Source organism: Punica granatum, chromosome 3 (assembly GCF_007655135.1).
Source record: "Punica granatum isolate Tunisia-2019 chromosome 3, ASM765513v2, whole genome shotgun sequence".
Lineage (NCBI taxonomy): Eukaryota > Viridiplantae > Streptophyta > Magnoliopsida > Myrtales > Lythraceae > Punica > Punica granatum.
Genome location: NC_045129.1, coordinates 11,964,531 through 11,989,090, shown reverse-complemented (window position 1 = coordinate 11,989,090; position 24,560 = coordinate 11,964,531). Strand labels below are relative to the sequence as shown.

At 35.1% G+C, this 24,560-nt stretch overlaps 1 protein-coding gene and 1 long non-coding RNA gene across 2 annotated transcripts; one reads left to right on the top strand and one right to left on the bottom strand.

Moving 5' to 3' along the window:
* Positions 1-7,412: 7,412 nt before the first annotated feature.
* Positions 7,413-8,371, top strand: LOC116199316. Its single transcript, XR_004155520.1, has 2 exons — positions 7,413-7,533; positions 7,631-8,371. It is a non-coding gene; the product is annotated as an uncharacterized LOC116199316 (long non-coding RNA).
* Positions 8,372-15,567: 7,196 nt separating this feature from the next.
* On the bottom strand, positions 15,568-18,076 carry LOC116201544 (NAC domain-containing protein 79-like). The gene is made up of 3 exons (XM_031532806.1): positions 17,889-18,076; positions 17,111-17,391; positions 15,568-16,812 (listed from the first exon to the last, which is right to left on the bottom strand). Exons 1-3 carry the CDS (start codon positions 18,052-18,054, stop codon positions 15,790-15,792), a joined length of 1,470 nt encoding a protein of 489 aa, XP_031388666.1. The 5' UTR covers positions 18,055-18,076; the 3' UTR covers positions 15,568-15,789.
* Positions 18,077-24,560: the final 6,484 nt, after the last annotated feature.

Here is a 24,560-nt window from a genome sequence, read left to right as displayed (position 1 = left end):
CATTCATGTACATAGAACAACACTTGTTCTTTATAGTGAAACAAAATCCCTTCTTGTCCAAACAAGAAACAGATATTATGTTTCTACTAATAGCAGGTACATAATAACAGTCGTTAAGATCTAATACAAGCCCAGTAGGTAAAACTAGGTGATAAGTCCCTACAGTTAATGTAGCAACTCTTGCTCCATTTCCAACTCGTAGGTCCACCTCGCCCTTTGTCAACGATCTACTGTCCTTTAGGTCCTGCATATTTCCACAAATATGAGCACCACATCCGGTATCTAATACCCAAGATGTAGAAGTAGTAGATACATTAATCTCTATAACATGGATACCTGAAGTGGAAGTCTCACTTCCCTTCTTCTTCTTCAACTCTTCCAAGTATATCTTACAATTCCGCTTCCAATGTCCAGTGTTGCCACAATGGAAGCAGTAATCATTCTTCGCCACCTTGGCTTTAGGCTTCAACGCACCCAAGTCAAAATTGGATGCACCTTTAGCCTTCTTGCCTTTGCTCTTGCTCTTGCCCTTTCTTTTGGTCCCTTGGACCATTAGAACGGACGTCCCCTTGCTGATATCATGCTCAGCTGTTCTCAACATGCTAAGCAGTTCAGGCAATGGTTTATTGTAGTCATTCATATTATAGCTCATAATGAACTGACTATAACTGCTGGGCAGCGACTGTAGGACTAAATCTGTGGCCAACTCTTGACCAAGAGGAAATCCCAGTCTTCCCAGAGTCTCAACGTACCCAATCATCTTGAGTACATGAAGACCCACCGGGCTACCCTCAGTCAACCTTGCTTGAAAAAGTGCTTTAGAGATCTCGAATCTCTCATGTCGGGCCTGCTCTTGATAGAGCTGCCTGAGATGCACGATCATATCGTACGCCTTCATGTTCTCGTGTTGCTTCTGAAGCTCCGAGTCCATGGTGACTAACATGAGACATCCGACGTTTACGGCATCATCATGATGCTTACTATAAGCATCTTTCTCAGCTTGGGGGGCATCGTCAGGCGGTGGCGCAAGAAGAGGTTGCTCTAAGACATATAGCTTCTTTTCTTGGGTGAGAACAATTCTCAAGTTTCGATACCAACCAAGGAAATTATTCCCTGACAGTTTGTCCTTATCAAGGACGGATCGCAAACAGAAAGTACTAGAAGTGCTCCCTGCCATGGTAACTACCATAGAAATATACAAAATAAGTATTATGACACAACAATATTTAATGAGGACTTTATAAATATTGCTCGCACTATTTATATCAAATCAATGACCCTCAACATTGATTCAGAGAATATCATTCTCATAGTAGCTCAAGATCCATATCTCACCAAGCTCTGAGTCAGCGAGGGCTGATTCACCCAGAACTGGCTATTTAGGTAGGGAACTCACTTTCCCAATTGCATTACATGCAACTCTTGATTAGTTGAGTGAATAACTCCTTATTCAAATCTATCTTATAGATCGATGCCCAACTACATGCCTCTGAACTCCTAATCCTATTAGGCTTGCTCAGTTAAGTCCGACCCACTGGTAAACACAACGTCTTACTAGGATAGATAAGGGCATCCTGCGAAGGCAAGGTCTACACACTCATCGATCTTGGTCTTGACGAGCGTTACACGGTGGAAGGATATGGACTTAATATTTTGAGGGATTTGATTAACATTTAATCGATCTCACTATACACTATTATGTAACTATTACATAATAGTCCATACGTATAACTATTATACTAACACAACTAGGACATAGTCCATGTCTAACAGTCATGCACCGCAAATATCAAACATAATCATACCAGTACCAAGCATAAAATCATATTTTATGCTATTATCTACTCAGATTCTAACTAGCTAGGCTCTGATACCAATTGCTAGTTTCACGGGGCGCAACGGAAACGAAAAAGGAACAGAAATTCAAAATTTCCTACCCGTGAAACTAATTCCATGACCTACTAGAAGAATAAGAGTAAATAAAAGCGTACCTGGAATATTTAAAATTGTCGACCAAGCGTCCCACGCGTGACGCCTCTACCGGTGTCCACACCGACTTTGTCGACGAGTCTTCGAGATCGGCGGTGCTAGCGACCAACACTCGAAAGAAACACCGATGCAACACCCGAAATTTTTAAGACTAATGGACCTAATTTGAGTTGAACAATTCAACCCAAATTATATATATTTTATATGCACACATATATGCACGTACATATATATATTAGCATATATATATAATATGTGTGCGCTTTTATATATAAGCATATATATATAATATGTGAAAGTAATCTGCCCCTCTTTTTTATAAGCAACAGGGGAAGGAAGAAAACCAATTCTAGCCGATGTGGGACAAGGAAAATCAAGGCTCCAAGTGACATGTGTCCAAGTAAATGTCATTAAACCATTGGCCCATGTGTCACCGCATTAATCGTGCATCAATTTAGTCCATTTAATCTAATAAATCGGGTCTAATTAATCGACAAATTTAATCTCATTAAATATCCGATTAATTAGTCACATCCTAAATCATCTAATCTCTATTAGACGATTTTATTTGTTTCAAAATATCTCGTCAATTTAGTCGTAGTGTGTGACCCTGTAGGTTCCCAATTACGTTGATAGTAATATCAAAATCTCTATTTCAATATTACAAACAGTGAGCGGCATCTAGCAATGCATCACCGTTACTCAAGTAATCGGAAAGTCAATTTCTCGACGAACCTCGTGACCTATATTACCGTGTAATATAATCCATTGTCCCCTATATCTCTATTGAGCCCAAGGCATGGTCGATGACATCCTTGTATGGCTCAATATTTCTCTTTCTTGGTTTACCGGTTAAGTCTATCAGAACAAATGAGCTCGATATCGTTATATCGACTCATTTGGGTATGCATACACTTTTAGACTTAACCACCAAGTGGCCGTGAGATATCGCTCCCGTTTCGTAGGAGGGACAAATTCTATTTTGATCACTCACATTCCTCTCCATGCTCTGTGGTATACCCAATAACTGTCTTTATAACCATCCTGTTACAGTGGCGTTTGACAGTATCAAAGTATATGACATTACATGTAGGAATCTATGGTGACCTCAAGTCAAAGGACCATTACACTATAGTCACTTTGAGATATGCTAATGACAGTCACGTAACAACCCATGTAGCAATCTCATGGTGGGTCATTCCAATACACATTACTCTTAATGTATACATGTGGTGTGATTTGATATCTCCATATCCATGACCTATGAGACTTGGTCATCAATCAACACTCACACTAGTCTAACCGTATTATCGTTGTCCTAATTAACGATAATACTTTGACTATGGACATTTAGGAATAATGTTCATTAATTATAGGATCTCACAATCAAGTCACACTTGATGCCTATTGAACCTACTATTCCAAGGACATTATTGTGTAAAATCATATTTAGCGCAATCTACACAATAACAGATATGCCTCGTAATATAATGAAATAGATATCATATTACAGAACTGATTATAGATTGCCTCTAGGGCATACACCAATTCCCAACACCCTAGTCGAGGCCAAGATAAGGGATGCTGACTCAAATCGCGTAGATAAATTCATGAGAAAATTCAGACTAGGACATGGAAAATAGTTTAGATTGAACCTTGGTTACGCATCTTCCTACTTAGACATAGGCTGAACAATGACTGCTGTTGGCCACGTCGAAATTATTAAAAACAGTAAGTGCAGAATTATTATTATCTCTTCATTCGAATAACAAATTTTAAGAGCTGTCCTTTTTTTTTGGGTTATAAGCATTAGGCATTCTTAATCGATTGGTTGAGACCAATTTCCATTTTAATGTAGCTATGCTTTTTTTTTGTTGATTCCCGTCCATTAATTTCTATTGTCCCTTGGTGGCACCATGCCTCCCATGTGACCGTTCGACCTCCAATGGTGAACAAGAATTGGGAAAACTGCAGGTTTCTTCTATTTCCCTATCAATACATGACTCTTTCACTATCAGAAGATAAACCGAGAAAAAAAACATGGCTTCTAAGAGATTTCACATGAATTTTAACTTCGTCATTTATTTTTCTTTTATTGGCCACTAGATTTCCTCATTGTGTCCGCTCCATTGCTGGTTCTGAAGTCCATTTTCTTATGGTGCTCTACACACATGGAGCGTCCTTCCTCCCTTCGTCTGTCCCTGTCGTCTATAAATTGTATTCTACTTCTCCCTTCTTTTTTTTCAATCTACCGTCTCCAAACTGTTCGATCAACTGCCTGTCACAATCATCCTGCACTCCACAGTGCCAGGCTATCGATCTTCGGACCAAACAGGTGAGCTAATTCCTGTTCATGTAGTTTGCTATCTATTTTGAGTCTGCCATGCACTTTCTGATGATTAGTTGTGTGGTTCAAGTAATTGTCCTCTATCCTCATGCATATCAAGTTCTTGCCAATATGGTTGTTCCTCTTATAGGCTATTTGACATTAGCTTTTTCGTTTCTTCCATAGTTCATGTGTCACTCCACAGAAGAGTACAATTCGGCAGAACCTATAGGAATAGTTTCGTTTTCCATCTGTTTTGCTTATGTTCTGATGGAGTTTGATATTGATTTCATTGAGATTTTTTTTCCCTTCTTCAGGCCAAAGAATTAATTACTTTTGTTCAAGTTGGAGTCTCTGGGAATTTATACCTGATTTCTGGAAAGATAAGAAATTGAAACCTTGAATTAAGAAATTTTTTATCCCCCAATGATGATTCCTTTCGGAACACTTATGTGGAGGGATGACTTTTATTGAGCTTGCAACAATGGTAGGAGTTTATTGAGCTTGCAACAATGGTGGGAAATTTTCACATTTCAACAATCCAAATGTTGCCTGTATTCCTGATAAATCACATGAAGTGTTTGTACACCGAAGCCGTGTTTATCTGATATCTGCCAATGTTTAGAAAACTGCCACATAGAATTAAACAATCCAAGCCACTCCAGATAACTGGAGTTGCTTTCTCTAGCAGCTCACGTAACCCATTCAGTTATTAACTTGCCATTGTTCTATACAGAATCCTTCCAGTAATCTTCATTTGTGATTCAAATTTATATGTTCTAAACTTTTATTTTTATTCAACTTCATCCTCAATGTTGCACCATTTGTTCACTTCAATCCTACCGTCTACTTTTCCGTTAAAAATCACTTTACATCCCAAAAATATTCTAAAAGTTATAATTTTAATAAAAAATATTTTAAAAATAAACAAAATTTTAAGAAAGAAAAAGGAGAGAAGAGCGGCGAAGAGAAGAAAGAGTGAGGTGAACATACGGTGCAATGTTGAGGACAAAGTGGAGCGAAACGGAAGATTTAGGTCTAATGAGAACTAAAAGTGACTTTTTTTCCAATATGTTCCATCAAGCATTAGCTTTTGGCTTTCGATATTAGCATGTGCATCTTCACTAGTAAAAATAAAAAAAGGAAAATGAAAGGGAGATATAGATAAAAGATAGAAAACGTGGAGGTTGGAGAATTTTATTTTATTATATTATAGTAAAAAATGAAAATCGGTCCGTCACAGTTGCAGGGCGAGTGATTGGGTTTTTCCCACCCTCAACCCCCACCATTTCTAAAAAGAAAAATCTATTAATCTATATATATATATATATATATACATATTTTCAATTTCTTCCATGAATTGTCCTACATTTTTCTCTGTTATTAAATACAAGATACAATAGTAGCATGCAATTTTGCCGGGACTATGTTATGCTTTTATTCAATTTTGAACCTACGTTTCAAGTAAAGGGATTATGTGATGCTTTTACCGAATGTCAAACTTACATATCAAGTAAAGTTTGCACCGTGACTATGTGATGCTTTTAACGAATTTCAAACCTACAAATTTCTTCCATGAATTGCCCTACATTTTTTCTCAATTAAACACAAGATACAATAGTAGCCTATAATTTTGCCAGGACTATATGTGATTCATTTAATGAATTTTGAACCTACACCCCAAGTAAAATTCTCGGGACTATGTGATGTTTTTAACAAATTTCAAACATACATTTCAAGTAAAGTTTGTTATATCACATTAGCTGGCCGTTCAAAATCTATTATATTATGATCAAGTCCGCATCCACCACCATCAGAAAAATAAAAGATATGATTTATTTTTAATTTCTTCATTTAAGCACAAATGTTAGTTATTGAAAATATGCTCTCTTTTTTTTTAGTGAAATGCAAGAGTACAATATAGCCTACTATTTGGTTGTAAAATACGTGATGCTTTTAATGAATTTCGAATTCTATATTTCAAGTAAAGTTTGTTACTTCAAATTAACAAGACCACTTAAAGTCTATTATATATTGTGATGATGTTTTCCTTTACAAGTATTGAAAATTTAAATTAAAATTGATAGGTAAAATATAAGTTCAATACCGTGTTATATATTAATTATTATAACCTTTTAGAAAATTTAGATCATTTACTAATAATTAAGAGTTCATAGTTTACTCACATAAGTGATTTTATATTAGTTTCGGTTATATTTTATGTTAATTATCACATAAATTAATATGATAAACCAAAAAAGATTGATGAAAAAAAATTTCGGCCTGCATCATCGCGCGGGTACACCCTAGTTGTGAGGAAAGAGAGAGAATACAAAAAGGTGGACCCGTGTCTTTTAAGTAGAAAAAGAGCAAGTGATTTCAATTTTCACATGGACAATTTTATCCATCACACTTTTTAAATATTTTTTGTTTAACTAAAATTAAGGGACACTTTAGACTTTTCATACACTGTAGCTGCAAAGGTAATATCAAATTCTCCCTTTATAATTTTTTAATAAATAATGCTCCCTTTATATAGTAGTATAGATATAGATAGTGGTTAAGTTTATGTTAGTGAATGGACATATAAATTTTGAAAAAGACAATTGCAAATTATTTTTTAGTCCTACTAAATTGAACTGCATGGTTAAGCTTGCACTCGGAGTATCACGAACTTATTCTTTTTTTTTTGGGAAAATAACATGAGGCAGCCTAAAATATTCCATTTATATTAAATCTATCCCAAAAAATAAATATATTTGCCACACCCCAAACTTTCATTTCACTACGCCATCTATCATGATGTGACCTTCTCCGTTAATACTTGACAGAAATGCTGATTTGTCGTCGTTTAGTGAGTGACGTGCCATGTCAACCAATAAAACGACGACACGTGTTCCCTTGGACCACTCGTTATAGAGAAATGCTCCTATATTTCACGGCTCCATCACCATCATCCTCTGCCTCCTCTATAACCACCAGTCCATCCCTCCATCACCTTCCATCTCTTTCACGCCTCCTCATCTCCATCTTCCCCTATTTTCCATCCATCACTAGCACACACCATCACCTTCCATAGCCTTCTTTAGCCTATCCACAGCCTCCTTCATCATTTGCTTCTCCTCATCATCACCAACTCTCGGCCTCTTCTCCTACAACAGCTCATTCCTCAGCTCCATCTATGCTTTCCACCTTAGCTCTTCTTCATTTGTCCGCAGGTACTGTCAGCCCAGACCCTTGTCAGTGGCTGCATTCCTCCCTGAATCAAGGGTTTCATTATGATCAGCTAAACCCAATCGGGGATATTACTTTCAGACAGCCCAACAGGCATTAGAAACATTCATGGCGGCAATAGAAATTAGCGTGCACAGAGAGGGGAGAGAGTAGATACGAGGAGAAAGATGATATCCAAGACGGTCTCAGCGCAATCAGAGATCAAAGCATCGACTATCTTCACATCATGGCACGAGTTGAGGCAGAGCTGCTTCCGATAGAGAGTTAGAAGCAGCAACTCGTGGAGCCGTGGACAACTTCAAGGAGCAGAAATGTTTTCTACCAATTATACAATTGTACCTCATACATGCAACCGTGAAAAATAATTAGAAACTACTAAAACTTCTTACCCTGTCTTCCTTGATAGATTTAGCCTTCAGTCAAATTTGATCCTCTATGTTTTAAAAATGATCAATTAGTTATATACGTTTGCTTCGTAAAGCAAATTTGGTCCATTTCGTGACTTATAAGACCAAAATTGTCTTTCTTTTTCATAATATATAAGATCACATTTTAATTGAAAGTCATCTTAGGAGTAAAAATGTCATTTTCAAAACTTATAAGATCAAAATTATCTTACAGAATAAACGTATGGATTGATTCGGTAGTTTTAAATCTTATAAGACCAAAATTGTCTGAATGTCAAACTTATAAGACCAAAAATATCTTTTTCCCAATTCAAATATCTAAAGGGGGAAGTCTGCGAACATTACTTATAAATGGAATTCCAACGAAAAAGAAGAAGCTTATAGATGGAATTTTTCTCTTTTCTATTTTGTAGATGACCATGACAATTCGGAAATGGAAGGAATGTGGATTGTCATGTTTTAGGAAACTTCTTCTCTTTGTAATATGATATTTTCGTTTATTCTTAACTTTTATGGGAAAAATACATTTTTCCCAAAAAATCTAAATATTTTTAACTGTAATAAAAAATCTAAATATAAAAAAAATGCCATAACAACTATAGCATCTGACTCAGCGTACACGCGACGAACCTGTCACAGATCCGTTGATTCCGCAGAATACCGGAACTATGACCTTTAATTCCCCATTGATTCTTTGAAATTCTAAGAAATCGGCATCCAACTCGAATTGAATCCGAGAAGGGGCGAAAGAGCACGATAGCTTCGAAACTTTATTAGATGATAAAAAAAAATTGTCTTTAGCCCTATGGCTTACAACACTTAAATAAGGTTAAACGAAATTATAACGAAAGAAATAAACTTCCTAAAATTTGCAAAAAATGCCCAAATAATATAAAATTGCCCATTTGAGACCCTAAATGAAGGAATTCGGCCTAAATCACAGCCAAGGGCATGAGTTGTGCTCTGAAAGCCGTTTCCCGGGAGACAGAGTCGTCAGAACCTGTTTTTCTCGAGATACCGATTCGTCACGTCTTCTGCCGCATCAACATCCCAGGAGAAATTTTGACTAAGACTGGAGGACTCACAAAAATTATCAACCTCGAGTTCTCCAATAGTAGCGTCATTGGAAAATACTATCGAAAATCGAAAACTAAATGGCCTGGCTGGATCAAACGGAAAGTGACCACCAGTAGTTTTATTTATTTCTGCCGATTTCTAAATATTTTTAACTGTAATGAAAAATCTAAATATATAAAAAAAAATGCCATAACAACTATAGCATCTGACTCAGCGTACACGCGACGAACCTGTCATAGATCCGTTAATTCCGCAGAATACCGGAATTATGACCTTTAATTCCCCATTGATTCTTCGAAATCCTAAGAAATCGGCATCCAACTCGAATTGAATCCAAGAAGGGGCGAAAGAGCACGATAGCTTCGAAACTTTATTAGATGATAAAAAAAAAATTGTCTTTAGCCCTATGGCTTACAACACTTAAATAAGGTTAAACGAAACTATAACGAAAGAAATAAACTTCCTAAAATTTGCAAAAAAAAACCCAAATAACATAAAATTGCCCATTTGAGGCCCTAAATGAAGGAATTCGGCCTAAATCACAGCCAAGGGCATGAGTTGTGCTCTGAAGGTCGTTTCCCTGGAGACAGAGTCGTCAAAACCTGTTTTTCTCGAGATACCGATTTGTCACGTCTTCTGCTGCATCAACATCCCAGGAGAAATTTTGACTAAGACTGGAGGACTCACAAAAATTATCAACCTCGAGTTCCCCAATAGTAGCGTCATTGGAAAATACTATCGAAAATTGAAAACTAAATGGCCTGGCTGGATCAAACGGAAAGTAACCACCAATGGTTTTATTTATTTATTGCCCCCCCCCCCCCCTTCCACTCCTCAAGGTCGCCACTCCTCAAGGTCGTCGATTGCTTTAAAGCGATCATGGAAATTTCAGGGGGCTTGGGTAAACATGAATAAGAGTGTACACAGAGAACACTCAAAAATTTGTTTGATGAAAATAATACTTGACTGAGAAATCATGATCTTCTTATCCTTCACCCTAATCCGATGGTGAGAAGAGAAGCAATTTCTTGCCCTAATCCGATCGCCACTTCCCACGAAAAGAAGCAATTGTGATCGCTCTTCCTCTTGTCCTATTTCAATCACCATTCTGGAAGAGGGGTGCTTGCTCGTTCCCTCCGAAAACGATTTCTCCCTCTTTGTATCCTATTTGTATCAGTTCAGGTTTGGTGGCGCAAGTCCTAGCAATATGAGTAAAAAAGGAGAAAAAAAGAGAGTAAAAGATAAATAAACAAAATAAATGGTGTTTCCTCTTCGTTTGGTAAAAAAATGTGCATATTTTGCCAACAAATGGGAGAGAGTGTGTTTTCAAAAACTTCCCAGGAGGTCTCTGCGTTTTACCCCTGCATAAATTATGTTATCTTTATCTATGTCTACCATAATATTTACAAGTCCAACGAGTGTCGATTAATCTTGTTCAAGCTGGATCGGTGTAGGAGTAAAGCTTTCCAACATGAATTTTCTATCTGTTCAAAAAACTGATGCTCGAAATTTTAGTTAAGGGGAATAAGGCTGAATTGTTTAAATTAATGCATGTTGGTAATTATGCTATTCTTTGTTGAAGCAATACTCTAAACCACACGTTAGACATCCTTGTAAATATGAAATACTGTATGTACATACTTTTACTTGTCTACCTTTATTAACTAAGTGCATATAAGTTATTCAGCAAAAAAAAAGTGTAAATAGGTTGCTTCACCATAGCCAAGAAAAGAAAAAGTATGTAAATGATGTAAGGATAACAATTTTATGTAGAGATTAAGATGATGATATCATTAACTATAATGTCATTAAGAGTACAATTACAACAATAAATAAGCTAAACCAGATTTTTTTTGGTAAGTTCCCAGGGTAGTGCTATTAGCATTTGCATTAGATCAATTTCACATGCGTCGCTTTCACCATAACGCTGCGCCTGCATTAGATCACTTTCACCATAATGTCTTATAACTTCTGGGCATGACAGACCGGAAAGAACTCCTGGTGAGTCTTGAAGATCCCATCAATATCTTTCTGTCGTGCCACTTTCATGTACCCGATGTTATGTTTCTCTTCCTATTATTGGGGTGCAAATAACGCAGAAATTTTAGTGCGTACTTTATTAATTTTGCACATTGGCCCGAGGAGACATTTCATAAACTTGTAGGCACCTCCTTGTAGACCCACGTTTTAGAATATTAGAATAACTGATTGGGTGAACCTTAATCCGTGCAACAGATAAATTTTTCAGGGCTGAAGTCCTAATGCATTAGCCACTCAAATCAGACAGCACAAAATGGAGGCATGCTGACCCCTAAGACATCCCCAATCTGATACCTGTGATAACCAAACCTTGATCTTCTATATTGATAACACCTATTTCCAACACGAATGGACAATAAGAAGCAAGACTCATCAAGTGGTCCAATTATTCAGGAGACTGCAGCATAAAAAAAAAAAAGAGAAACAATCCAGGAAAGTAGTCTGTTCTTTCTAAGAAACAAAGCAGCTTGTCTCATATGATATCCAGCAATAAGACTAAATATCAGGAGCCAAAAGAGTACAATAAATATAACAGCCGTCCATTGATATTGACAGATATACATGCAAACTCTGTTCACGTTCACAAACTTCAATTCAGTATCTTTGTTCCACATAATTTTTATGGCACCCAAGAGTTATGGTTTAAAAAGACCCCGAATTTATGCCCGGATAATACGAAATCAAACAAGCAGTTGATCATTAGACAGATGATGGACGTTCTATCTATCATCTTGAAAGTAAAGAAAAGGAATTAGAAAGGGAAGATTCGCTGAAATTTAGCCTGGATTGAATCGTGGAAAGCAATTAACGTTGCACCCCTCACACTAAGACACCCCAGCCGCTTTATATATCCTTAAAATGTTACTATTGGCCTTTTCTTGCGATTGAGACTAATGAATTGAAGTAGGACAGGTTTATGTACCACATGCAGACGTCCATTATTGATGAACTCACAAAGCTTCATGGAAATTTTCATTCCGATGACAAGCGTGTGCACACTTCCTTGATTCTAATAATCCCCCAATATCTTCCTGGCTAGCATTTTCATTTAGATTGGCTTTCGGTCAATTGTCACGGAATTTTCATACTCCTAGCTGAACATTGAACACATGCAAATTTATCCCTGGTGTCTACGAACTTGTGGAGAAGTAATGTGCTATGTTCACATCTATCTCGATCTCTTGGATAAATCTGTATTCGTGACTTTGTTAAACCTTTCTGCAACAAAAGAAGGTTTTAGGGAAACTGAGACTCCTATCGTTTTTATTTTTACTTTCTATTGGTTTTTCCAATTATATTTGCTGTCGCCGCTTCACCCTTACCAATAGACAGAGTAAAAATAGATTTCATCAATTTAAGTAGAGTCCTAGTCTCGTACAGTATAAGCCCGTTTACGGTACTCTAATCCCTATTCCATTGCATAGAGACTATAATCAGGGCCGTTTTGCAATTATTCGGCTGACCCCTTATTCTAAAAAATTATCTATTACACACAGCATTGGCCAAAGCGATACCCAACATCAATGCAGATAAAGCGGAGTGCATAAGTAAAAGAGTAAAATCGTCGATGCTTACCTAACAGTGAGGATATGGCTGGTAAGGTGGGCAGGGGAGGGACGACTTGTTTGGCGACTGCACAAGGAGTGGAGGGCAAGGAAGGAGGAGGCTGGGATGGGAAAAATGGCAATGCATTAGCGGGCGAGGAGGAGGAAGAGCGCCGAAGTGCACGGAAGCGCCAAATCGAGAAGGAGCATGAGGCAGAACATCGCGAGTGTGGAGAGAGCACAAGAAGTGTGAGGATACTGACGGATGAATGATGATGATCGCAAAAGGGCGCGAGCGAGGAAGATAAAGCGTAAAGAACGGTTACCGTACGTAAAGGGCTAGGGGTAGTTTAGGAATTTCAAAATTATGGGATGGCCTCGCATTTTTTATTGTGGGGATATATGTAAGAGAGAGAAGATAGAAAACGTACAATTGGTGTCCCCAAGCGTGAACACACCTTTTAGCGTGAAAACGCTCCAAGGAGCTTCTCCTTTTTAACTTAGAGTATAGATTATGATATTTACATTTATGACCTATTTATTTTTTCGTTGTCAAGTTTATATATATATATTAGTTTTGAGTTTCTACTTTCCTTTTAGCAATAATAAATGGTTTAGATACATGAAATGGTTGAATAGGAAATGATAAAATTGAAATTACGAAAACTAGTCATATAACTCGCATGTTAGGTGAGCATTTGTTGATATTATAATTTATAATACAAAATATTAGAAAAAAATAAAAATACTGGGTGCAGTTACATTAATTATTATCTCTAAAAAAATTGTAAAAGTCTCAATGGGACATATAATAAAATTGTAAATATATATGAAAACTTGGAAAAATTTGAAAAAAATCTAAGTTTATATTAATAGAGAGACTCGAAGAGACGACTTATCACGAGCTGAGGGGTGTGAATGGAAGAATTTCGTGAGTCCAATATGCTTATCTGGAAAATCCTCGTTGCACGAATGGAAAAATTTCGTGAAAGTAGAATTTTGCGAGTCCTATACACTTATGTGGAAGTAGGCTATGTTAGGGTAAATGTCCAAGAAAATCACAATTTTACATTAGAACATCACAATTTGACATTAGAACATCACAATTTTACATTATTTTATGTTTTATAGCAAACTATATATTCTGGCTAAGAAATACAAGAACTTTATATTTTTTTTACATTTTATCACAAACTATATTTTTTTACTATGAAATACATGAAATTTCATTTTTTGGTCCCATTTAGCATCTGTCCAAATTTTCGTCAATTTTGCTAATGTGGTCATTAATAAATGACATATGGAAAACGACCACTAACGGTGATTGATGTGGTGAGCCACGTTATAAAAAACATTAAAAAATTGAAGTTTGGGCAGCCACATGCTGGGAGGAAGGAGGCGGCCTCCATAGCTGCCACCAATGAAGCTTCATCGGAGAAGCCATCAAACCTTTTGTGTGCTTCGATCAAAACACAGAGGTCTTAATCGAGTCCTCTAAGATTCGATCATAACCATACAGGGCTCGATCAAAGCCTCGAAGCTCTCGATCGAGCCCTCTATCGTGCACACAAAGGGCTCCACTGAACCCCATATGACTTCGGTTGAGCACCCCGGTGCTTCGTCATTGTTGTTATTTTTAGTCTCTCTATTAATTTTCTTTTTTTTTTCGGCACAGTAATGTCATTGGCCTTCTGTGATGCTTCTTGAGCCCTCTGTGCACAGAGAGATTGAGCTGCTATGATCGAGCCCTCTGGGGCTTCGATCGAAGCCGGAGATCGAGCCCTATATGGTTTTGATCGAATCCTAGGGGACTCAATTAATACCTATGTGCTTTAATCGAAGCACACAGAGGGTCATATGACTTCTCCGACGAAGCTTTATGGGCGGCAGCTATGGAGGCCAGCACCTTCCTCCCTACCTCTTGTTACCTAAGCTTTAAATTTTTTTAATATTTTTTTGAACCATTAGTGAACGTTTGTCACATGTCATTTGTTAATGGCCATATCAACAAAACTAATATAAATTTGGACGGATGCTATATAGGAGGAGAAAAATGAAAGTTTTTGTATATTTTAGCTAAAAAATAAAGTTTGTGATAAAATGTAAAGTTGGTCCTTTTTGGATATTTATTTCTAAATTAATATATATATATATAGAGTTCTCTACAGGAGAAGCACTCACTGGTGTAACTTTTGCATTTCCAAAATGCTCTTATTACATATTTTGTAAATAACATTAACCATTAGATTAGGGTTAAAATAGTAAATATACTTCAATAACTACATATTTATAACTTTCCACTCTCTTTTCTCTCCCTGCTTCCCCTTCTCTCTCCTCCCTCACCTCCCTCACATTATAAACCTCAGCTGCCCTTTCTCTCTTATCTCATAAATTTTTAATTAATTTCATTCATTAATATTTTACTTTTTTCATTAATTAATAATTTACTTGCTATAATTGCTGAAAATTCTATACATATTTGAAAATCATAGTGAAAAAATTATATCTTCTTGAAATTCTAATAAAACAAAAAGGAAAAGTTAATAAACCGCTGTGCATAGCACGGGTCAGCGTCTAATATATATAGATTTGGAAAACACTTTTTTGAGATTTTCTTTTTGTTGAACTTAAGCTCCCTTATGAAAATCTGAAAATTACTTTTTTGAGATTTTTTTTTTGTTGAATTTGAGCTCCCTTTCATAATAGTAGATAGATAGATTGATACATATAAATATTCTCATATAGCTGCATTCACGCGTTTCTAAACAAATAATTGATTAGTCAAAACCAACCGAAGCATTAAAGTTCATAAAAGAAAAAAAACAGTGATCTGTGGTCCAAAGGAGAGTGTTCCAACAGATATTCCCTTCCATGAATTATGATTTAATTCCTAGCATGAGCTCCCAGCAGCCCAATTGACATCCCTCGAGTCTATGCCCTCCATTTTCAGTATTGATCAAGCCTTCAGCAGATCAAGACTGCTGCCTCACCCCCACCGCCATTTCTCAAGATCCACTGGTCCAATGTCGAACTAGTACTTGATATCATTAAAGTTTCCATAAGAAACGACATTATGTTCTAATGAAAAATTAGGAGACCTCAACAAAGTACGGAGCTATTTCGGATCATGAAATTGGTCAGAAGATACTTCGAAGGTTTGCGACAACGGATTCTATTGGGGCCGCAAGAACATCTCATGTAGAGGCGAGTCCTGATGCATAGAGGAGATTCGCTGCATCGGGGAGACCTGTTGCATGGGGGAGACCTGCGGCAGAGGGGAGAGCTGGTCCATCAGAGGCAGAGCCTTAGTCCTGAAACAGTCATCATCGTCGTCCCATAGATGCTCCAGCATAGATGGGTCGAAATCCTCCATTTGCTCCTGGAATTCCTCCCAGTTGGTCTCACTCTGGACCTCCTTACTGGACATCAAGTCTGGCGAGTTCACATGCTCCGAGCTGCTCGACTCGCCCTGCAGCTTGGGGACCGAGTCCGAGTTTTCCATTATGTGAGAGGCCTCATTGTTCGTTGACCTGCCCAAGCCCGAGGTTTCCATTATGTGGGGGCCTTGGTTGTTCGTTGGGTAGACTGGTGGGCAGTTGTTGTTCATGGCTGGTGGCGGATAGTTGTTCATCGGCGGCGACTGTCGATAGAGCGGAGAGTTCACATGCCCTGAGCCGCTCAACTTGTCTTGCAGCTTGGGGAAAGAGTCCGAGGTTTTAATTATGTGGGATGCCTCCTTGTTCTTCGGCCAGCCAAAACCTGAGGTTTCCTTTGTATAAGGGACCTCATTGCTCGCCGGGCAGACTGGTGGACAGTTGTTCATGGGATGCGACTGCCGATAGAGCGGCGAGTTCACACGCCTTGAGTCGCTCAACTCGCCCTGCAGCTTGGGGACTGAGTCCAAAGTTTTAATTATGGGAGAGGCCTCGTTGTTCTTTGGCTGGCCGAAGCCCGAGGTTTCCATTACATGAGGGACCTCATTGCTCGTCAAGTGGGCTGGCGGACAGTTATTCATTAGCGGCGGACAATTGTTATCCATGGGCGGCGGATAAAACGGCATGCCAAATTGCAGTGGAACCGGGGGCTCATTCTTCTCATAAACTTGTTGGACCTGCAACGAGTTTGTCTTCGGTATTGAATACTTCTCTATAATCCCCTTCTTGTTGTATATTCTACAAAGAACCCAGTCGTCAAGCTGCAAATATAGAAGACACTAATAATGGTTACTCAAATTATCCACTTCCATTTGGTCATATAAAAGATGTCACAATTAGAAATCAAACTAATGAGGGGAAACAAATCAATAAGTGTTGAATCTTTAGAACGGTTCGTTTGTGAAAATGTCAAAGGTGCCCCATTGAAAAAAAGTGAAGAGGAGTTGGAATGCTTCAAAAGGATAATCTTTGAAACATCATTAATTACTGCATAATACGTATTGTTAATGGTTCAATATATGTGAGATTAGTGCATGGGACAAGGGTTAGTTGAGGTACCCGCAGTTTGTTCCTCCTCCCAATACTGAGGGATCGGTCCACATTAGCAAGGCGATACTCATGCATAATCCAGTTTGTTTTGAAACCTTGGGGGGATTTTCCAGCAAAGAAGACGAGCGACTTCTTGATCCCAAGCGTTGTCGGCTGCCCGATGGGCTTGTCAGCCCCAGTGGCCTTCCAATAGCCGATTCCTGCTGTCCTACTCGGCCTCATGCCATTAGGATACTTTCTATCCCTAGGCGAGAAGAAGTACCACTCCTCCTCACCATACAACGCTTTCTCTGCGAAGGATGTCGAGTTATCAGATCAAAATCATTAGTTCAAGAAAATAATTTAAATCGAGTATAATTCAAGTGGAGTGGCCCGGCGTGGTCCACGTGTCCACCGTGAGAAAATCGCTTGAAATGATAAAATATGGTTTGAAGACTCAAAATTCTACATGAATTAGAACGCTCCATTCAACAATTAAAAAGGGAATCAAATCTATTCTCCGCAAGAATTCATCAGCCGTGGGTTACAAGCAAATTCATAAGATATCTTATACTTGAATGAATGCTAATCAAGCACCTGCCCCGAGACGTGCTGTCCACGTAACCAGTTTAAAAACCGGCACGTGGGCGAACCATGTACAAGGTTTCAAGTAACTTGGAACTTAACCGAAACTGCTCTAGAAGCACGAATTAGTGCATAACTCAACTCAACTCCTATGATTGATTAAATGACACACGACAAACAAAGTGAGATGGGATAAGAGAGGGTCAGGAAATTCGGGGTGTACCGGGAAGTTTCCACGGGTCCCACTGGTACAGGTCGACCTCAGCAATGATGGGTGTGGCCGGGAGTAGACCGGCGCATTTCCGGACAAGGTAATCCCGCACAAGCTCCTCGTCGGTCGGGTGGAACCTAAAACCGGAAGGCATGTTCAGGGCAGAAGCCATTATCATAGCCCTTTCTTTCTCTCTCTAATGTCTGTCTGAACCGTCTCTATGTCAGTTTCTCTCTCTAAGCTCTCACTCACTCAACTCTACTATGCTTTAAGAGAAGAATGAAGATGTAGGAGAGCAGATGGATGGAAGGGGAGAGAGGAGGTGAAGGCTTTATATACATAGATGGAAGTGTGGACCCTTTAATTCCAATGTGCAGGTCCAACCTTGTATCGTGCCTTTTGGAGCGAAAAAAGTACATGCCAATTATTGTGCAATGATTACACGGAGGAGGGAAAATTTCTGGATAATGGGGGGAAAAATTAAAAAAGCACATGCCAAATATTAGGCCATGTGCACGAATTACGTTTATTGTCCGCGTCGGATGGATTGTGTATACCAAAAGTCCACATATGCTTAGTAATTAATTTTTTGTTGGTAATATAGTAATGGCTTTTATGTCCGGCGTTCAACAGAAAAAGTTGTCAATTTCGGTCTTTATCTAATATTTTTCTGGTTGCCTATATCGTTACCATTAGAATACTGTTACCGTTATTCTACGACCTAAGGCATTAGCCCTTATCTTGGGGTAAATTCTGTCCAAAACTTACTCTAAGACTAATTTCGTATGGGACCGGCTGCATGTTGCAGTCTAACTGTATTTGTCATTTTAAACATATAATGGATAACTAATAGGGTCATAAATTAATTCATATTTACACTGTTTTTGCACAATGACACATACCTCATGAGACGAAAGCTATTACGTCGAAGCGGTAATACTGATTCCACTTGCCTATAACGGTCATTTCACTAATAAATGTCTTAACCGGCCGTATTCATAAAAATTTCCCATTTAATCTAAACATTCATTCTCGTTAATTGGAATTCGAATGTTTTGCAAGTAATTCACACCAACTTATCATAATGCCACAATTGGCCCGGAGCAAATAAAAATCTCTTTGGATTGTTGCATTGGTCCTCCTTTGGCCAATTGGGCGCTCTCTCTAATAATTACTTTGACAAAACGCTTTTTAGGAAGGGGTATAATTACGAGGAGCAGGTGGGGCCAGAGCCAGCTAGCTGCCAAGTCATTGACACATGTCGAGACCCAATTCATTATTTTGGCCTGTGTGGGCCTACTACTTCAGTGCTTGATCTATTAGTCGCGACTGTTGGTCCCTGTTCAGAGCTACTACAGCTCCTGCTTATGCCTCTTTGAGTCTCTCATGAGTGCTAGCTGTATTTTACGGGAAAATCTTATATATGAAACGGATATATCATATGACATATCCCACAAGTTAATAAATATAGTTCAAATATCAGCATGAATTTTTAGAATTATCACAAAATAATCTATTATTTTTATTTCATGTTTCTTATAATACAATATCACGTGATGAATTCATGATACACAAAACCTTACGCTATTTTTTAGCCCAGCCTCTCGTCAAAACATTCCCCAGTTACGTGCGCTTCTTGCCTATTGGGCCTAGCTAACCAGTTCACGCCTCATGTTGGGAGTCAATAATCTAGGCCAATCGTGATAAGTTTTTAGATGACCAGGTGAGTCAGCGTTTACCCACGTAAGGGCGCTTTTACTAAATTTCCTTTGTCTATTTCTTTTTTAGTAATGAATTTATGACGAGGTTGATAATTCTTAACTTCAGACAAGCCTATGCGTGGACTTCACATACTTATTTTCAAGGAAGGAAATTAGGATAAGGAAATCTCTGTTAGACAAATAGCCATTACCGTATATAGTGACTTCTAGATCTGCTCTTGGATTTCATTCTTTTGTTGGTTGGTTCCATCCGATTCCTAAGATAGCTCATTCGACATATAAATCAGTCCTTCTTGATAATTAATACTGTAAAGGGTTCATTTCAACCTCCAGAAATGCATGCAGTCCAAAAGTTCAGATGTATAAATTCAACAATGGCATTACACTTCTCAATTTAGCGTTCGGGGAATTTTCCTGCATTGATTGGAAAAAGCTAGATAAACGGCATGCAGTTGATCCGAGAAAATAATAATGATAATATAAGTCGTTCTCCATGAGGGGAAATATTTGGGGCTCATGAATGTTTATGGCGAGCGTACATGCATTACCAGCTTGCTGACGTTACTAAGACAGATTACAAAACATTAATAGGACACAATTGAACTGAATTGAAAAAAAGTGGAATTATCTAAGCAAATAAGTTAACTAATTTAAAGTCAAATGGGGTTGAAATTTTTTCTTTTATTATTTTCTGTTTGTTAACTATTAATTATCGAATCCGCCTTTAGACAGAGGCCACCTTTGGGCGGGATTGCTCTATTAAGAAATCCTCCTTGCGCCAAAAAAAAAAAATTTCTTCATAATTATATTTAATTATTATTATTTTGTTCCAAATTTTAGTTATTATTTTACTAAAATTCAATAAATTTCGACCCCCTTTAGTTTGTGATGTTCCTCCGGTAAAAGGAAATTGAATGATTTTAATCTACGAGTTCGCCTTTTACTATGTTCACATGTATATATGTCCGTTGCTCTCACCCACTAACTATGAATAGAAAATGATTTATAATTTTTACGAAAAGAGAGCATTTGAGATGAAATTGAATTACTACAGACCGAAGAGTCATGACCATATATAGATTTTTGGCCGCTGTGATCATAAGCACAATTAATTTTCTATGCATTATATATTCACAAAAATCAAGTCATTGTGAGCGAGATTTTAAATTAGGAAGATTTTTAGACTTATTATTAGGAGGATATAGCAACACTCCTTAGGAGGATTTAGCATTTTTGTTACAAGAAGTAAATAAATTACAACAAGTAGTAAATGTTTGTAATAAATGCTACTAATATTTTAAAAATATCATAAATCATCAAATAAATATATATCTATCTATATATTATGTAAAATTAAATTGAAAGTAATAAATGCTTCACAATAAATGATGAATTATTAATGGAACAAAAAAGTATTAAAATAATTTATTGAAATAAATATTTTAGCTTACTTAATGAATATTATAGTTAATCTAATTATAGTCAATGCCTAATGAAAAAAACCCTAATTATAATTAATTTCAAAATTTTCTAACGGAAACAATAATATTTGCTATAAGAAATTGGTGAAAAATATTTAAAGACTTATTGATGTTTCTTGGGAGCCTACACATTCAATTAGGATATAAGAAATAATTAAAAGAATTTTTCTTTTATATATAGATACATATAGAAAAATGACCTACACTTTACGGTAAATAGGGTCATATCATATAGGAATAGAATGGTCAATTTATATTTAGATAATAATATTAACTACACTCGATAATAAATATTGTTTATATTGTAATAAAAATGATGTTATAAAATTCACAAAAAAGTTATATTATAAAAGATAGATTCATATTGATACAATAAATAAGTGTTAAAATGATTATTAGAACAATTGCTATAAGAAGCATATTAAATTTCAAATTAAAACATTAAAAATATTTCAAAATGTGAATTTGTACAATAAAAATGACATTTGGATTTATGAAAAACAAACCCATGTAATGTACGGGACAAAAAGAGTATCTATCTATCTATATATTATCTAAAACTAACTTGCAAGTAAAAAAATGCTTCACAATAAATGATGGATTATTAATGGAATAGAAAAGTATTAAAATAATTTATTGAAACAAATATTTTAGCTAACCTAATAAATATTAGAATGAATATGTTAATCAAATTATAGTCAATGCCTAATGAAAAAACTAAAAAATCCTAATTATAATTAATTTTAAAATTTTGATAATGGAGACAATAATACCTGCTATAAGAAATTGGTGAAAAAAGAATTTAAAGACTTATTGATGTTTCTTGGAAGCCTAAATATTCAATTAGGATATAAGAAAAAAACTAAAAGAAATTTTCTCTTATATATAGATACATATAGAAAAATGACCTACACTTTATGGTGATTAAAATAGTCAATTTATATTTGGATAATAATATTAACTACACTCAATAATAAATATTGTTTATATTGTAATAAAAATGATGTTATAAAATTCACAAAAAAGTTATATTATAAAAGATAGATTCATATTGATACAATAAATAAGTGTTAAAATGATTATTAGAACAATTACTATAAGAAGCAGATTAAATTTCGAATTAAAACATTGAAAATATTTGAAGTTGATATTGTATAAAATATCAAATTAAACATTGGAAATATTTTATTGTGGTAAGAGACACATATGTGCTAGAAAAATTAGACCAATTGTTATAAGAAATAATATATAAACGATAAAATAAAAAAATTAGTACAATTAATAAAATAATAATACAATTAATAAAATAATCAATAGAATATATAAAATAAATAATAAAATGCATACTAATCGAGATCATTGCAATATATTTATTGAATCAAGCAAAATAATCTAATTTTATTAACTAATATTGTATAAAACTTCAAAGTTAAAATTGAAAATCTTTTATTGTGCTAAGAAGCAAATATGTGCTAAAATAATTAGACCAATTGCTATAAGAAACGATATATAAACGTGTGAAATGAACATATACAATGCAAAAAAAATAAACTACAAAAAAAATCTAATTAATAGTATAGATAATTCACAGAAAAGTTATGCTCATATAAAAGAAAAAAAAATTATGATAATAAACTATGAACTTAAACTCATAAATAAAATAAAAGATGAAACTTAAATACATTATGCATATATTAATTAAAAGAGGAAAAAATATTTTTTAGTCTAATTACTAAACTTGGTATATTTGATATATCTAATTAAAAATATCTCAAATATATGATGCATGTTAGTGGAAACAATTAGTTATTCAAGTCATAAAATATATAAAATTTTAAAGTTTGGTATTCACCGGTATCTGATTTTTCCTCATATTTTCATATATTAAGTTTTCATTATATGAATAATTTAAGATTATATAACCAGTCATTTTATTGAGAGATTTATGTAATTGAACTTTTATAAGGCTAACAATTATAGTTAAAAATAATAAAGTAAAGTTTAATATAATTTTTAAATAATTCTTAATTTCTTCAAAATTATGTATATTTATTCACTAGTTAAATAAAAATAAGTGAATGTCACCCTTTTTTAATATTTCTTTGGACATATTTTCTTTAGTTACAGTATAGCATACTAATACATTATAATATTTATTATTTTTCCCTATTTATTTAGGCTGTTGTGTGTAGTTATTTACTAATGAAATATTTCTTCGCATATATGTTCTTTAATTAAAATTTTATTATTATTATTATTAAACTTCTATACAATAGACTAAATTTTAAAGACTTTTTACTCTTCTATCCCTATTAATTAGGGTGTAGTCAGGTTTATATATTATACAGCTAGATGTTTTTAATTATTATTATTATTATTATTATTATTATTATTACTATTATTTTTATTATTTTTATTTAATTTATATACAATATACTAAATTATAAAGACATTTACTATTCCACCTCTATTTATTAGGGTATAGTCAAGTTTATATATTATATGGATATATGTTCTTTAATTACAATTATAATTATTATAATAGTTAATATTATTCTTATTATTATTTAATTTTTGTACAACATACTAAGTTATAAGAAATTTTATATTATGCCCTCTTTTTAGGGCGTAGCCAAGTTTTTGTATTATATAGATTATCTGTTTAAAATTTTCCTGGTTATTCAATTTCTTGCAAAGTCTAGATAGTTGTAATAATGATTTGCTTTATGTAGACATGATGAATTAGGTATATTTTCAACTTTTTGTGTAATATTTAAGTTAAAGGGTATTTTATACTGACAATTCTTCAAATTAGAAAAATCTTTTAATAAATTAAGTAGTGCTTCATTAGATAGCATTTATTTAATTAAAAATGGGCTATTTATTTACTCATTAAATAGCATTTCTTGCAGTGAGTTATATAGATACACCAATTGCTCAAGAAAAAGTAAAATAAATTATCAATGATGTGGAGGATCAATTTTTATTTATTTTCTTATACAATAGAAGTGAGATTTGATAAGCACTAGGTAATAATACGGATACCCCACGAATTAACTTAAAAACATATATGGTAGGTGTTCACTAATTAGCTCTAAAAATATAAAACCAAAACACTTTATTTTTTTATTTTCTCTTTATATGATAAAATGTCAATAACCAAATTATACTAAAAACATACATGGTATTTAAATTTTCTCGACCCCACACTATTACTTGGTATTAACATTATGATTTGTATATAAGTTTTTCTCGAACCCACACTATTACTTTCTTGATGATTTTCACATACTATTTATTGTTCCAAGAAACTTGTATCTTCAAAAATTTATACCCTCAATAAACAATCTTTACATGCTATCTGTTCACATTATAATTTTAGCTTACTTCCCAATTTAATGTCATTTTGATAAAATATGATATGTCTTTTGAGAATACATTTGAATTAAGAAATATTTTTATATTATTCTGATAAAAAAGAA

Bases quoted from the DNA above. Each gene is read 5' to 3' on its own strand.
- LOC116201544 (XM_031532806.1), bottom strand. From the start codon at position 18,054: ATGATAATGGCTTCTGCCCTGAACATGCCTTCCGGTTTTAGGTTCCAC. The intron at 17,392-17,888 runs GTACACCCCGAA...CATCCTTCGCAG, and splicing joins GGACCCGTGGAAACTTCCCG to AGAAAGCGTTGTATGGTGAG. The intron at 16,813-17,110 runs GTACCTCAACTA...CTATATTTGCAG, and splicing joins GGAGGAGGAACAAACTGCGG to CTTGACGACTGGGTTCTTTG.